Source organism: Monodon monoceros, unplaced genomic scaffold (genome assembly GCF_005190385.1).
Source record: "Monodon monoceros isolate NGI ecotype Baffin Bay Population unplaced genomic scaffold, NGI_Narwhal_1 Super_Scaffold_6, whole genome shotgun sequence".
NCBI lineage: Eukaryota > Metazoa > Chordata > Mammalia > Artiodactyla > Monodontidae > Monodon > Monodon monoceros.
Genome location: NW_021703783.1, coordinates 84,890,922 through 84,906,177, shown reverse-complemented (window position 1 = coordinate 84,906,177; position 15,256 = coordinate 84,890,922). Strand labels below are relative to the sequence as shown.

Sequence of the window (15,256 nt, the reverse complement as noted above, 5' to 3'; positions counted from 1 at the left end):
GGAACATATAATTGTGTTAAGATGGCTTACTGTTAAAATTCTCTCCAAACTGACCAAGAGATATATCATAATTGCTAATTATACTCCTGGCAGGCTTTTTAAAAAACAAAAATTGATTGATTCCAAAATATATATGGAAATGAAAAAGAACAGCCGAAACAATCCTGAAAAAGTCAGAGGATTTACATTGAGTGATTTCAACTATAAAGCTATAGTAATCAAGACAGTGTGATGCGAGGGTAAGGACAAACGGATCAATGGAAGAGAATAACAAGTGCAGAAATAAACCAACTTTTATGGTCAATTGATTTTTGACAAAAGTGCCAAAGCAATTCAATGGGCGAAGGAAAGTCTTTTCAATAAATGATGTCAAAACAACTAAATACCCATAAAGTAAAAACTTAACCTTGACCCTTACTTCACACCAAATAGAAAATTAGTTTAAGATGGATTTTAGACATAAACATAAAAAGTAAAACTATAATGATTCCAGAATAAAACATAGGAGAATATGTTACTGCTCTTAGGGTAGGCAAAGATTTCTTTAAATGGAAATCAATAACCATAAAAAAACAAATAAAAACACCCTATTGATAATCAGATTTTATCAAAATTAAAAACTGTTCATCACAGTTAAGATAATGAATAGGGAAGTAATGGGCTGGGAGAAAATGCCTGCAATACATAAACCTGACAAGGGATTTATATCCAGGATATATGTATATATATTTTTCAATTTTAATTTTATATTTATATTTTTAAAAGAGGACTCTGAAATTCAATAATAAAAAGGCAACTCAATAAGGAAAACGAGCGAAAGATTTGGACAGACACCTCACAAAGGAAGTCGATAAGCACATGAAAAAGTGTTCAACATCCTTAGTCATCTGGAAAATGCATGATTAAAACCACAATGAGATACCACCAAACACCCACTAGAATAGCTAAAGTTAAAAAGACTGACAACACTGAATGTTGGTGAGGATGTGAAGCAATCAGAACTCTCAGACACAGCTGGGGGGACTGCAAAACGGTACCATCACTTTGGAAAAAGATCTGGCAGTTCCAACTTTATAAAAGTTACATACACAACTGCTTTTTGATCCAGCAATTCTACGCCTAGCTATTTATCCAAGAGAAATGCCAAACTGTTCAGGCAGAGACTTGTACACAAACGTTTACGGCAGTTTTATTCATAACAGGAAAAGAGTGAAACAAACCAAACGTCCATCAACAGGAAAAGATAACAAACTGTGGTATATTCATACAATGGAACACTACTCAGCAATAAAAAGGAACATGGGAATTCCCTGGTGGTCCAGCGGTTAGGACTCTGTGCTTTCACTGCAGGGGTGCAGTTTCAATCCCTAGTCGGGGAACTAAGAACCTGCAAGCTGCGCAGTGTGGCCAAATTAAAAAAAAAAAAAAAGACAAAAAAAACCACACAGAAAACAAAAAAAACAATAAAAAGGAACAGACCACATGGATAGATGACATAAAGAGGAACAACTTGGCTGAATCTAAGACAATACGCTCAACAAAAAAAGCTGGACACCAAGAAGTTTACACTGCATAATTCCATATATAAAATTCTAGAACAGGCAAAACTAATCTATGGTGAAGAAATAAGATCAGTGGGGGAAGAAGATAACAGAAGTGAAAACTAACTAGGAGGGGCACGAGGGAACTTTCTGGGGTAATGGAAATATTCTATATCTTATAAAAATTATACAATTAAGATTTGTACTTATCAGTGTATATACATTTTACCTAAAAAATGAAATATTAAAAACTAATCAAGTAATAGGTGAGGAGGAGGTAGAGACCTGGATGAAAAAGGAATGGCAAAGTGTTTTTAATTGTTGAAGCTGGGTGATAGGCACATGGGGTTCATAATACTATTCCGTATACTTTGTACATGTTGAAATTTTTCCACAAAAAAAAGTTTGAAAAGAAGAGGATAATGTGGTTCTTATTATTTTGTAAAAGCAATGAATGCATTTTTTTTTTAACTGGTTTTCAGTTAGAAGAAAGGGATGATTCTTTATCCTGGAATTCCTGTCCCCAGTTACCTGCCTGGGAAATTTCTTCTCCATGCTGCAAAACCTAGATCGGGTATCACTTCCTCTTTGAAGCCTTTCCTAACCACACTCCTTTCTCTGTGCTATTTTAATTTCTTATGTATAAAGAATTGAGTACTTCCATTCATGTTCAGATCACACTATATTTTAATTGTCTATTTACCTGTATGGCTCTCTTACTAGATGACATGTCATCTTCTTCCTCGATTCCTAACAACTAAAATAGTGCCTAGAACTAAATGGAACTCCTCTGTTAAGACTGGACATCAAATCTAGGAATCTTCCCTGGTTAAAAAAAAAAGGTCATTTAGAGTGTAAGATAAACTTAAGACCTTTAAAACACAAGCTGCGGGTAACCTAGCAGTAAGTAGTAACTGAGTAACTGACTGAGGCAAGTCAGCAGTTGGTGGGAACCATGAATAGACAGGCACTTCAGTTTTCCCTAAACTGAGCTGTCTTCATTAAATTTTGGTCTTCTAGGGCTTCCCTGGTGGCTCAGTGGTTGAGAGTCCACCTGCCGATGCACGGGACACGGGTTCGTGCCCCGGTCCGGGAAGATCCCACATGCCACGGAGCGGCTGGGCCCGTGAGCCATGGCCGCTGAGCCTGCATGTCCGGAGCCTGTGATCTGCAATGGGAGAGGCCACAACAGTGAGAGGCCTGCGTACCGCAAAAAAAAAAAAAAAAAAAAATTTGGTCTTCTAGTTCCCTTGGGAAAGAGGCTAAAGATTCTTCACTTCTTTGAGGAAGAAACAGAGGAACACAGGGGAGCCTGGTATTCTTTCTGATGTAGCAGAAAGTCACCTTTTCCCTAGAATACCTAATAAAGTTGCCAGGGGTTCACAGTGTGAGGGTTAGGGTAAGAACCCAATCTGTTCATAAACAGGCCAAGATGACACCCCTAGTGCATCCTATCCTCCCAAAAAGGTAATAGCTAATTTCTTCTCTATTTATCAGAGCCCCTGGCAATGAAAATGTAAAACATCCGTGACCAACATAACAGCAAAAAGGCTTTGTGAGCAGAAGTGGAGGAACCACTGAAAAGGGAAGCATTAAAGACAAAACAAAACACAGATTTTAAGCAATCCACTAAAGTGCCATGTCGTCAAAAGTTCTATTACGTAAGATAAAGTGTACTTGCTACATTTTCGATTAGAATAACATAAAATATTCATGTTACCCTAACTCCTATGTTCAATTTATCAACCATTTTGGATTACCTGTGCCTCTGTAACCTTTCATCAGTTTCAAATAATTAATCTTTGCTTTAATCCAGCATACAGAGAACAAGCCATCTCAAACTTCTACTTCCTGTTTGTCTTTCTCACGTTAGGAACATTTGTCTTTCTTAAGTTAAATAACTGCACATTCTCCTCATCTTTTTTTTTTTTTTTTTTTTTTTTTTGCGGTACGCAGCCCTCTCACTGTTGTGGCCTCTCCCGTTGCAGAGCACAGGCTCTGGACGCGCAGGCTCAGCAGCCATGGCTCACGGGCCCAGCCGCTCCGCGGCATGTGGGATCTTCCCAGACCGGGGCATGAACCCGCGTCCCCTGCATCGGCAGGCGGACTCTCAACCACTGCGCCACCAGGGAAGCCCCTCTCCTCATCTTTTAACTGAACTTTTCTAGTTCCGTTAGCTAAAATTTTCTGTCAGTACCTATTTAAGAGAAATAAATGAATGATTTTCCAACCCACTGTTTAGCCCCTGCTCAAATAGCTTTACAGTGAAAAGGCTATCTGACTGACAATGATGTTTGTAATAAATGAATAATAGATCTCACTGAATCCACGGAGGTAGCATTAAGGTAAATCGTTCTTCCAAGGCATTATATAGCTTTAAAGCATAGAGTGCATCTTCCAAAATTGAGCCAATTCCTCAGTGTTCCTTAACGTTTTCTCTTCACGTTCTTGGAGACCCTGGACAATGTAATTTCAGTTTATAACAAAAATGCATATTCACTAAATATTTCACTTTCAATGAAGAGCAAAATTAGAATCTCCTAAATCCAAACAACTTTTCCTGATGCTGCCTGCCTGATAACTAGAGTTGACAGTTAATTAACTACAGAAAAAGAAGGCAGTGATAAGAAGAATCCTTACTGATTTGTACTTTTGAATTATATGTACTTACATACGACAACCAACCTTCCTAAATGTTTGGCTCAGTCTATGAAAATGTCAAGACTGGTTTGACTTTTCAGAACACATACTAACAGGTATAAGATGCTACCTCTAATAACATCCTGGGTGACAAGGAAAAAGCAGCATGGAATTTATACCTTGTAAGCAAACCACAGACAATATATGTATGGATGTATAAGAATTGTCCATTGTGCTTCTACAGTAAGGAATTCCTACCTCCCAGGATGACTATGAGGAATGTCACTACTGATTTTCACTTAGGAAAGCACTTTACAAATGTATAACTAAAAATCCTAAGTATGGCAATTAGGGCTCCCTGTCACATAGGAAGGGAAGTGCAATTATTTTGATTATGTTTAACATATATACAATTCCCTAACTTCATCTTTGAGTCTTGTCCTACAATCCACAGGTTCCAACTGGTAGTGCCCAAGGCAGGTCAACGAAGGCTCTGTGGTGGTAAAGGGGTTCTAAACCTGGGTGTTTCTTGCTGGACACACTGGGAATTCAGGAAAAGGGATACAGACCACATACAACTGGATGCTGAAAGCAACTGGAAGTAGGGAATAAAAAGGAATATTAAAGAGAAACACATGAAAAAAAAAAAACCTTCTACACTAGAGTTGCTGTAGTTTAAAAACTTGTATCACTCAGGCAAATAAGGTAAAGAAGAGTAGTTGTTATTCTATCAGAACAAAAGCCTCTTGGTCCCCCTGCTTCTAAGTTACACACCAAAGGCTGATAATTTGTCTAGGCAAACTCCTTCCTCCAATCCCTGAAATAATGAGTCCCACACCTCCCATCTCCCCAACATCCTCCCCAAACCTATACCCTTAAAAGTCACTGCATCTGATGCTTTATCAATGAGCAGCATTAAATCTCCAGGTCCCTTTCACAGCAAAGGACAACATGAAAAGACACACCTGCATCTGTGTGAAAATCTGAGCTTTCTGGCACTCTTCCAAGCTGGGCCCAAATGCAGCCGTCACGTGCTCCTCCGTTCCAATCATCTGCACAATCTCCTGGTCACTCTCAACACCCATGGCCTAGGAAGGAGAGAGAAGACACAACGAGTGTTGGCTCTGTGCTACCTCACTGACATTTGCTTATGCTAATCTGGCATTGTTTGTGGGCATTACTTCTAAGCAAAAGCTAGCTCTTTTCTCAGAAACGGTGCCATCTGGCATTGGCAGCCATAGCCCAAGCTGCAGAAGAACCCGAAACAGAAATTTTGATTAGGAAGAGGAAAACAAACATTCTCAAACACTTTTTGTATGTGTACTGTCTTCTATAATTTAAAGTATCCTATGATTTTCATCATGAGAAAGAAGTAGGGAGGTATAGTGGAGACACTGGTCACAGTTAAAGGCAAACTGAAAAAAAAAAACAAAACAAAAGACAAAACAGGCAAAGAGCAGTAAATCAGAAAATACGCACGGCTGAAAATAAACAGAACCCCGGTGAGTTTTGCCACAAGATTAATTTCTCTGAGAACTGTCAAATCATGCACCTTCAGGCTAAAAGAATTTTTCTTAACGGATGTTTTACTTCACTGTTCTAGAGATATCAAGCTCTACTTGATGCAGGTTTTTAAAGAGATTTTTATAAAACCAAGAACACACTTAGGTTTAAGAAGCCCACTTATCTTTTTTATTTTTTTTTTGCAGTACGCGGGCCTCTCACTGTTGTGGCCTCTCCCGTTGCAGAGCACAGGCTCCGAACGCGCAGGCTCAGCGGCCATGGCTCACGGGCCCAGCCGCTCCGCGGCATGTGGGATCCTCCCGGACCGGGGCACGAACCCGTGTCCCGTGCATTGGCAGGCGGACTCTCAACCACTGCGCCACCAGGGAAGCCCAAACCCACTTATCTTTAAGTGTTTCAAGGTGGCAGCCGGCAACGCAGGTCTTTGTAGATTCCATATGGTACTAAGGCTTACTCCTTCACACATTTGCCTGGCATTCTGCCGTATCAAGAAATACAGCATAATCTCAGTAAACCTCTCTTGGCAGAGGAGTGAAGGGGAAAGTTATGTTTGCATTAAAATTCTTCCTTTAGCTACACAGAGAAAAGAGAACCAGGGGTAAAAAAAAAAAAAAAAAAAAAAAAAGAGAACCAGGGGTACTTGTCTAGTTAAGCTTTAATGATCTAGTTCTCAGTTCTTCTCCGCACACGAGAGAGAGAGAGAAGGAAAAAGTAATTTTGAGTCCGATGCAGAACATGGAGAGCATGAACCTGAGTACAACGGAAAGGGAACCTCTCCAAAGCCAAGAGAGAATGTCAACAACAGGCCTGATAACCGCTATTACACGTCACCTCCTCCACCCCAGTTTCTTCATTTGTCACGACAAGGCACAACCAGGCCCCTTCCAGCTCAACATTCTACAACTCTACATTTGAATTTTAGTAGTCTGTATCTTAAAATTCGATTTGGATACCTCAGGACAAGATGTAAGCTTATTTAAAGTTATGAAGCTTTTGGGGGCAGTTAAATAGATGCTATGTCCCTTTCAGGCCAACTGTGATGGTTTTGAAAATGTTCACGAATTCTTTGACACTCTCTTCAAAAGATAAAGACTAATTCTCCTCCCCTTGAGTGTGGGCTAAACTTAATGACTCATTTATACAGAAAAGGTGGAAAAGACTGTATGACTCTGGAGCCTCGGTCATGGAAGGCACTGCCGCTTCCTGCTGGCTCCCTTGTGGCAGCCGGCAGCCATGTCATGGAGACACTCAAGCATCCATGGAAGGTCCAGTGGTGAGGAGCAAAGGCTCTTACCCTGATGGTGAGCCACCCTCCAGCTCCAATCATCCGGCCTTCAGACCACTGTAGCCCTGGCTGACACCTCGACTCATGCCAGAAGCACTCAGCCAAGCAATGCCCTAACCCCTCACCAACAGAGACTCTGCTGTAATTTGTTATTCAGCACAGATAACTAATAGACCAACTTTGGGAATTAAATCTACTAAACTTAAAAAAATATATTTTAAGTGTATAACTTGTTTTGTTCAAAAAAAGTTTTGTTTAGTGAACCAATAAAGAAGTTCTAAGGATACAGATCTCTTTTTTGTATGTTAATTTTCATGTTTTCTTAATCTCTGATATGATGTACTTATTCAAATGGACACTAGACACCAACTCCAAAAATTACACAAATTCATTAAGACATTTAGTCTTTCATGGATTAAAGAAGAAAGCAATCCTAAAAAATTATCAGTTCTAATTTTTAAACAAATGAAAACAAACAACAAAAAACTGGATTATCCTTTGACCAAACACACTGAGTTGCAGCTACTCCAGTGGTGATGGCGCATATGTAGAGCCATCTGCACTTCCTTCTCGGTCTGCCACGTAGCCACTCAGAAACATCAGATGAGAATATTTCTCTGTGAAAAGCTAAATAGAATATAAGTTAATTTTTACTCGTCAATCTCTCAAAATAATGTTATATGGGTTTCAATGGAAGCAAAACATTTTTTAAAAAAACAATACTAAGGCAATAGTTTGCAGTCACCTTCTCTAAAACCTTTGATGTGAAACTTTGTAACTAATGCACCTCCCTTCTCAGAGGAAAGCCTATACAGCAGGGGTCCCCAACTCCCGGGCTGTGGACCAGTACCAGTCTTGGCCTGTTAGGAACCGAGCCGCACAGCAGGAGGTGAGTGGCAGGCGAGCGAGCGAAGCTTCATCTGCCGCCCCGTATCGCTCCCCATCGCTCGCATTACCGCCTGGACCATCCCCCCTGCCGCCCCATCCATGGAAAAACTGTCTTCCCCGAAACTGGTCTCTGGTGCCAAAAAGGTTGGGGGCTGCTGCTATACAGGACAGATGGCAAACCAAGCAGCCGGAAAAAGTCTCACTAAAACATAAATAGAATCCTAGAGTTGAAATGGCAGTGGCTTTCTGGTTGAGCCCCCTTTCTTTAGGCAAGTTAACATCTAAATCATCTGAATGCCACCTATATTACCTTAATACTGTTTAGTTCAGTAATCTCCAAGTAAAAGACTATATACTTGATTGCCTCTTTTGGTGTTTAATAATGAAAAAGTCCTTCCTTATTTGACATATGGATAGCCACTTCACGTTGTCCTGATGCTGATCTAGGCAGTAATTTTATAATTGCACAGAACTCTCGAGTGGCCTAACGTGAATCTAAACAGACTGCTGAGGCCTACCAAATATTTCTAAGTTATGAAGCAAAGATATGCCAAGCACATGGTAAATGACACCATATGTGCATAAAGAATGATCAGTGGCAAAGCTTTGCTCTAAAAGGCCTAAACTCTTCCTATAACAGATCACTGAAATACAGGGTGATAACTCAGTCAGGTTATCATCAACTGTGCTCCAGCTCCAAAGATGGAACTGACTTTATGACTGTTTAGCCTTTGGAAGTCACAGCTACAAATAAATGACATATTGCTACGGAAATGACAGCAAAATGCCCAACCAGTTTGCTTTACAGACATAATTCAGACATCTGAAAACCAGCTTTATATGGAACTCTTTGTGCTCCAGATATCTGAAATCATCTCACCTAACTAATAAGTCAAAAGTGAATGCTGGAGAGGGTGTGGAGAAAAGGGAACACTCTTGCACTGCTGGTGGGAACGTGAATTGGTACAGCCACTATGGAGAACAGTATGGAGGTTCCTTAAAAAACTCCAAATAGAACTACCATATGACCCAGCAATCCCACTACTGGGCATATACCCTGAGAAAACCATAATTCAAAAAGAGTCATGTACCAGAGTGTTCACTGTAGCTCTATTTATAATAGCCAGGAGATGGAAACAACCTAAGTGTCCATCATCGGATGAATGGATAAAGAAGATGTGGCACATATATACAATGGAATATTACTCAGCCATAAAAAGAAATGAAATTGAGCTATTTGTAATGAGGTGGATAGACCTAGAGTCTGTCATACAGAGTGAAGTAAGTCAGAAAGAGAAAGACAAACAGCGTATGCTAACACATATATATGGAATCTAAGAAAAAAAAATGTCATGAAGAACCTAGGGGTAAGACGGAAATAAAGACACAGACCTACTAGAGAATGGACTTGAGGATATGGGGAGGGGGAAGGGTAAGCTGTGAGGAGGGGGAAGGGTAAGCTGTGACAAAGTGAGAGAGTGGCATGGACATATATACACTACCAAACGTAAGGTAGATAGCTAGTGGGAAGCAGCTGCATAGCACAGGGAGGTTAGCTTGGTGCTTTGTGACCGCCTGGAAGGGTGGGATAGGGAGGGTGGGAGGGAGGGAGATGCAAGAGGGAGGAGATATGGGAACATATGTATATGTATAACTGATTCACTTTGTTATAAAGCAGAAACTAACACACTATTGTAAAACAATTATACTCCAATAAAGATGTAAAAAAATAAAATAAAAATTTTTTAAAAAGTGAATGCTATTCAATAACCTTATGAAAAAATAGCAGAGATAATACGTTTCAGCAGAAGGTCACCCAATCTGGCGATCAGCAATAAGAACAAAAATAAGGGGAGGTGCTCTTTAAAAAGTGGCAGGAAGTCTTCTCCTTGGATATCCACTAAGTATGACTAAAAGCGTGATTTTTAGAGACAGAAAGAAGAATACTAATGAGCAGAAGAGAATGATATGTAAGCTAACGGTGACATGTTGACATATATTACGTGAAAAAGGGAAATGGGTAAGTTGTTAAAATATCTAACATTCAGAAATCACTTATTTTTCTTTAAAGTAGACAGAAGTCAACCTATCAATACCAAAAGCAGTCCTAGCAGATAATAAAAGAACTGTGATGGCCCACTTTAACTTTGTAACTTTTTTCTCTTTAAAGATCAAAAATTTCAGTATAATACAATGCCCAACACCCTTGATATTTGTCCTCTCTTCCATAAAAATTTTCAAACTACAGATGCCATCATAGTGCAACTGTTGAATACTGAGGGATACAAATGTAAAGTAAGGAAGATTCATGGGCAGGAGAACGTCTGTAGTGATTCAAGTCCATTAATAAGGCTGATCTAGGCCTTAAAAGCTTTTTCCGTCATATTCAGACTCAGCATGGAGTCTGGAAACCCTGCTGATTCTGTCACTTTTAGCCAATTGTTGGCTACAATCAACAACCATCAAGTCCTAATGACTGTCAAGGTCTGTGTTAGGGCCACACAACACAAAAAGAGAAATGATGTGACTTTTCTCGTATCCTACTTTATTTTCCGGGGCTTCTGACATTAAATGTGTAGGAACTTAGTAAAAAGAAATAGCATTGTCTTTCTACGCCGTCTACTGTTCAAAATATATATTATCTCATTTGCTCTTCAAACAACCCCCTTAGGTGAAATGCTCACTTGGATAACTAACTAGATATAGTTATCCAAGACTCAGGAAGATTGGGAAGTCTGCCCAAGGACACATAGCTAATAAGGGGAGAGGCTGGAAATCAACCTAGATCAGTCTGATTCTAAGATACCAATATTCCATGCTCCCTCCCAGATGTGAAAGTCTCAATAGTGGTTATCAAACAAGTTTATTAAAACATCCCTATTGTGGGAGACCCAAAAAAGTGACTATGTGTGACCAATGAATTTAATCAATTTACTTGAACTGAAAATTTCTAAATATTTATTTTAATTCATATATACTGCTGATTAAAATGTAATGAATACGTTTCAGGAGAAAAATTTAATGACATGCACCAAGTTTCTAAAAATATATATAATCCCACACCCAGGAATCAAGTCTCACAAAATAATCAGCAACATGCACAAACATGTATGTACAAGGACCCCCAGAGTTGTGTATAAGAGTGAAAACTTAGGGGAAAAAAACGACATGTAAATGTCACACTATAGGAATTTGCTTAATAGATTATACCACATACAAACATTCTATAATACAATACCTACTAAAAATAATGATGTGGATTTTATTAATACATGAGGAAAGCTAGTCACAATTCATTGTTAAATGAAAAAAATAAAATAAAATCAATGTGTATATTACAAAAGCAAAGGAAAAAAGGCCTTGAAAAAAATATATCCAAAAAAGTACTTATACTTTTTAGTGGCTTTCTGAATTTTTTACAATGCAAGGACTATTTTATAATCAGAAAGGGAGAAGTTTGAAATCTCAACGACTGGCTACATAAAAATGCACACTGTTAATTTATAGCCCCATTCTAAAAAGGATTTAATAAGTCAGCTATAAATATATGTATACATTTACAACATAATATTAAACAAATTTGACAGAAGAAACTGTCTTATCAAACTTTTGTCAACTAGTCAAAAAAAGCATTTAATAAAGATTTTCTGGTTTTAAGGCATGCATGTGTCTAGTGATCCATTTTCCATATGAGTGATATAAGATTATCTGCATTATAATTAATTTATAATTTCTGGTCTAAGGAAAGCAGTCCTATGCACCTTCAGGCACTGAAACCATCCATAAAAGTCCTTCTGAGGCACGGTAACATACTGCCCTCTGCTGGAGATGTAATTTTACATAGTTAAAATTTTCTTTATCCACTAAATCCCACTATGTACACAAGATACCGCGCTGAGCACTGTGGGATCCCTATAAAAAAAGACAAAATTACTTTGCCTTTTACAAAAATTATAATTACAAAAAAATATAAACTTTGAAGAAAGGTAATAAAAAAGTAAATTTAAGAATTCTCTCTGGCCCCCCCAATATAATGGTACTGCTATTACGATCATCATCATCCTAAAAAGAAAATAAATGGGATCATCTCACTTAGAGAACTCAAAAGCACATCAAGCTACGCTAAGCACTAAAAGAATTTCCTACAACCTCCTTCTTGTAATCGCTTTTAGAATACAGACATGTCCTGAGTTAATGAACCTGACTTGTCAATATCCATTCAATACCTATGAACAACTGGCGGCTTATCAACCTCTGCAATTACCTGAATTACCCAGTATCTTTCAGTAATTCCTCAAATAACCTGAGCCCTTTATTTAAATCAACCTAGTTGTCAAGATTCATTTTACACCCATATACCTCATGGTCTACAAAGTTGCTGCAAACACTGAATTAGTGAACAGTGAAACGTTGTTCCCAGGAGAAACGCAGTTAGGTTCTTGTGAGCCTCTGGTTACACTTTATTCAACTGATCAATACAGAACCTTGTTTTATGTGTGCTCTGTTTAAAGACACCTTATTTAATATACATCATCGTCGACTCATTAACATTGCGATTGCATTCAGCAGCACTGTAACTCATTCCTGAATGAAGCTTATCTAACACACACGTTTTCCCCCGTAAGGCACACCGCAGCCTTCCTGTGATTAGAAACACTACATAGCATGTCAGCACCATGCCTGGGCCCATTTTAAATGACACGATCGCTTACAAAAAGCACAAAAATTTGAAAAACATGGCACTAAATAGACTGCAAAAAGGGCATTTGTTTGTAGTACGAGAGCTGAAATGAGAAGGCAGGGTATCCCCATGTTTGATCTCAGCTGGGAATGTACGAGTTTGGTGACTCAAATTTTTCGCTGCTCTGTGCCTGCACGTGTCTGTGAATAACGGTAAAATCACACCACACATGATGATTTGGGGGTTACAAATAAATTTTAGCAAGTAGGAGAATTGCCAAATACAGAATCTGCAATTACTGAGCATCAACTGTATCACATAATGCTGACTATTTTTCTGTTTGATTAATGACTAATACTACAAATAACCATTCATAGAATATGTATAATATTTAAGTCGCAGAGCAGGCTAAATGGGCCACTATTATCTGAGAATTATCTGAGAAGACTATACCATTTAAATATTATTTCTATGGGAAAATGTCTTTTGGGTTCTAAGTCAACAATTCACAAACAAGATAAATCAGCTTTAAAGATTCGTGTTTATGAAGAAATTCACCAGAATCCTGAAGTCCATAAAAAAGAACAAAAAACTTGGTCCATACTCTCTGACCTAGAAAATTCCACTGCTAGGAACTTAGCCTACAGATATCCTTGCCCTGTATAAAATATTACAGCAGCTCTGTAATAGCAAGAGCTGTATATGTCCACTGATAAGGGAATGGATAAATAAATTATGGTACACCCATAAATGGAACCCTTTGTTAAAAAGAACATGGTAGGGCTTCCCTGGTGGCGCAGTGGTTAAGAATCCGCCTGCCAATGCAGGGGACATGGGTTTGAGCCCTGGTCTGGGAAGATCCCACATGCCATGGAACAACTAAGCCTGTCCGCCACAACTACTGAGCCTGCACTATACGGCCCGCGAGCCACAACTACTGAGCCCACGTGCCTAGAGCCCGTGCTCTGCAACAAGAGAAGCCAACACAATGAGAAGCCTGCGCACTGCAACGAAGAGTAGCCCCCGCTCGCCACAACTAGAGAAAGCTACACGCAGCAACGAAGACCCAACACGGCCATACATACATACACACATACATAATTTATTTTTTTAAAAAAGAACATGATAGCTCTGTATGAACTAATATAACACTATCTCTAAGATGTAAGTTACAAAAAAGAAAACAAGCTAAGCGCAAAATAGTGTGCAATGTATGTTAAGTAAAAAAAACAGAAAAGAAACCTACTACATACTCATGTGCTGTATATGCACAGACTATCTCTAGAGAGATGCACAAGTAACCAGTAGCAGTGGTATCCTTTGGTAGGATAACTGCGGTTAGGTACAGGTGGGTGGGAGGCTTACTAATCACTACATACCCTTTTGTACCTTTGGAATTCTTTACCATGTATCTATTTAAAAAAAACAAAATAGATCACTACTTTTAAAAGTACATGAACCCCAGTCTTATTAGCTTTCAGTTTTAAATACTGATAGCTTCTCTATGCTTAGAACTCCTTATGCTCCAAATTTCTAATTACATATGAAAATAAACCATAAAAAGAATTCTTTATAATTTTCAGTAGATGCCTGCAGCCTCACCTTAAATATGATGACAATGGGTATATCTTCTGACAAAGTATTATGCCTCAAGTAAAATCGTCCTTGTTTCACAGCCATATTGGTTCTGCTTTTTTTCTCATGGGTAGAGCTGTAAGGAAACACAAGTTGGTTAAACTACATCCCCACTTAGCTCCAAGATAGTTAACATGCAGTAGCAAATGACCACCAATCAATAAGATTCAGTTGATCAACAACGATCAATAAGGTCCTTCCAAATAGGTGTCTTTTTACACAACTCCTCTCCTGCCTCCACCACCACTTCCATCAACATTTTAAAACACTAGAATTGTTTCTTTAGCTTTGAGATTACGGTGGAAGTTTTGTGCGTGAATGAGTGACAATCACCAATTCATTTTGACCTACTTCACTTTGATTCCACCTGAATTGCTTTGATCTAGTGTGGGATATATTTCTGATCAATTTTATACATTTGAAATGAAAAACTTCAAAATGAGCCTACACTATAATGGGAAAACTACACGGAAATGAATAAATACTATGAGTTTTTAAACTAATAATCCCATAAAATATACCTACAATCTTGGTATACAGTGAAGCCAAAAGAAACTAAGGAATCTCCTTCTATTGATCTGTTAGCTGTAATTTTCCTAGTGGATTTAAAAACATTTCCAAGCTTTAATCAACCACAATAATAACACATACTGATCACCCACTACATGCTGTGTGCACTGTTACTCACTCTACTTACACTAGCTCTAATCTCCTACATACTAAGACTTATTTCGAAGTGTTGCCCCCAAATCACATGCGAGGAAACCAAGGCTTAGAGAAGCTAAGTAACTACTCCCCCAACTAGCTCATAGCTAGTAAACAACTGTGGGATTCAAGTCCTGATTGCCCTGGCTTCAAAAGCTGCGTACAACAGGAAGATGTGGGTCGCAGAATTATTAGATCTGGATTCAAATGCTGGCTTCCTCAAGATCGATGTCACCCTGTGCTCAAGGCCTGTTACTCAGATGGAAATAACAGCACTTATCTTGGAGGGCTGAGGTGACAATTAAATATATATAAAGCACCTAGTACACTGCCTGGCTCCTAGTAACTGCTCAATAA

The 15,256-nt window shown here is 38.7% G+C and overlaps 1 protein-coding gene across 2 annotated transcripts in view; it reads right to left on the bottom strand.

Moving 5' to 3' along the window:
* POLR3B (RNA polymerase III subunit B) overlaps positions 1 to 15,256 on the bottom strand; it is a 115,095-nt gene that overhangs the window by 80,894 nt on the left and 18,945 nt on the right. For both annotated transcript variants that reach the window (XM_029205893.1, XM_029205894.1), the window contains exons 9-10: positions 14,162 to 14,270; positions 5,147 to 5,269 (exon numbers count right to left, since the gene is read on the bottom strand). In XM_029205893.1, coding sequence (XP_029061726.1) covers positions 5,147 to 5,269; positions 14,162 to 14,270 — 232 coding nt within the window. The remainder of the gene's footprint in view (positions 1 to 5,146; positions 5,270 to 14,161; positions 14,271 to 15,256) is intronic.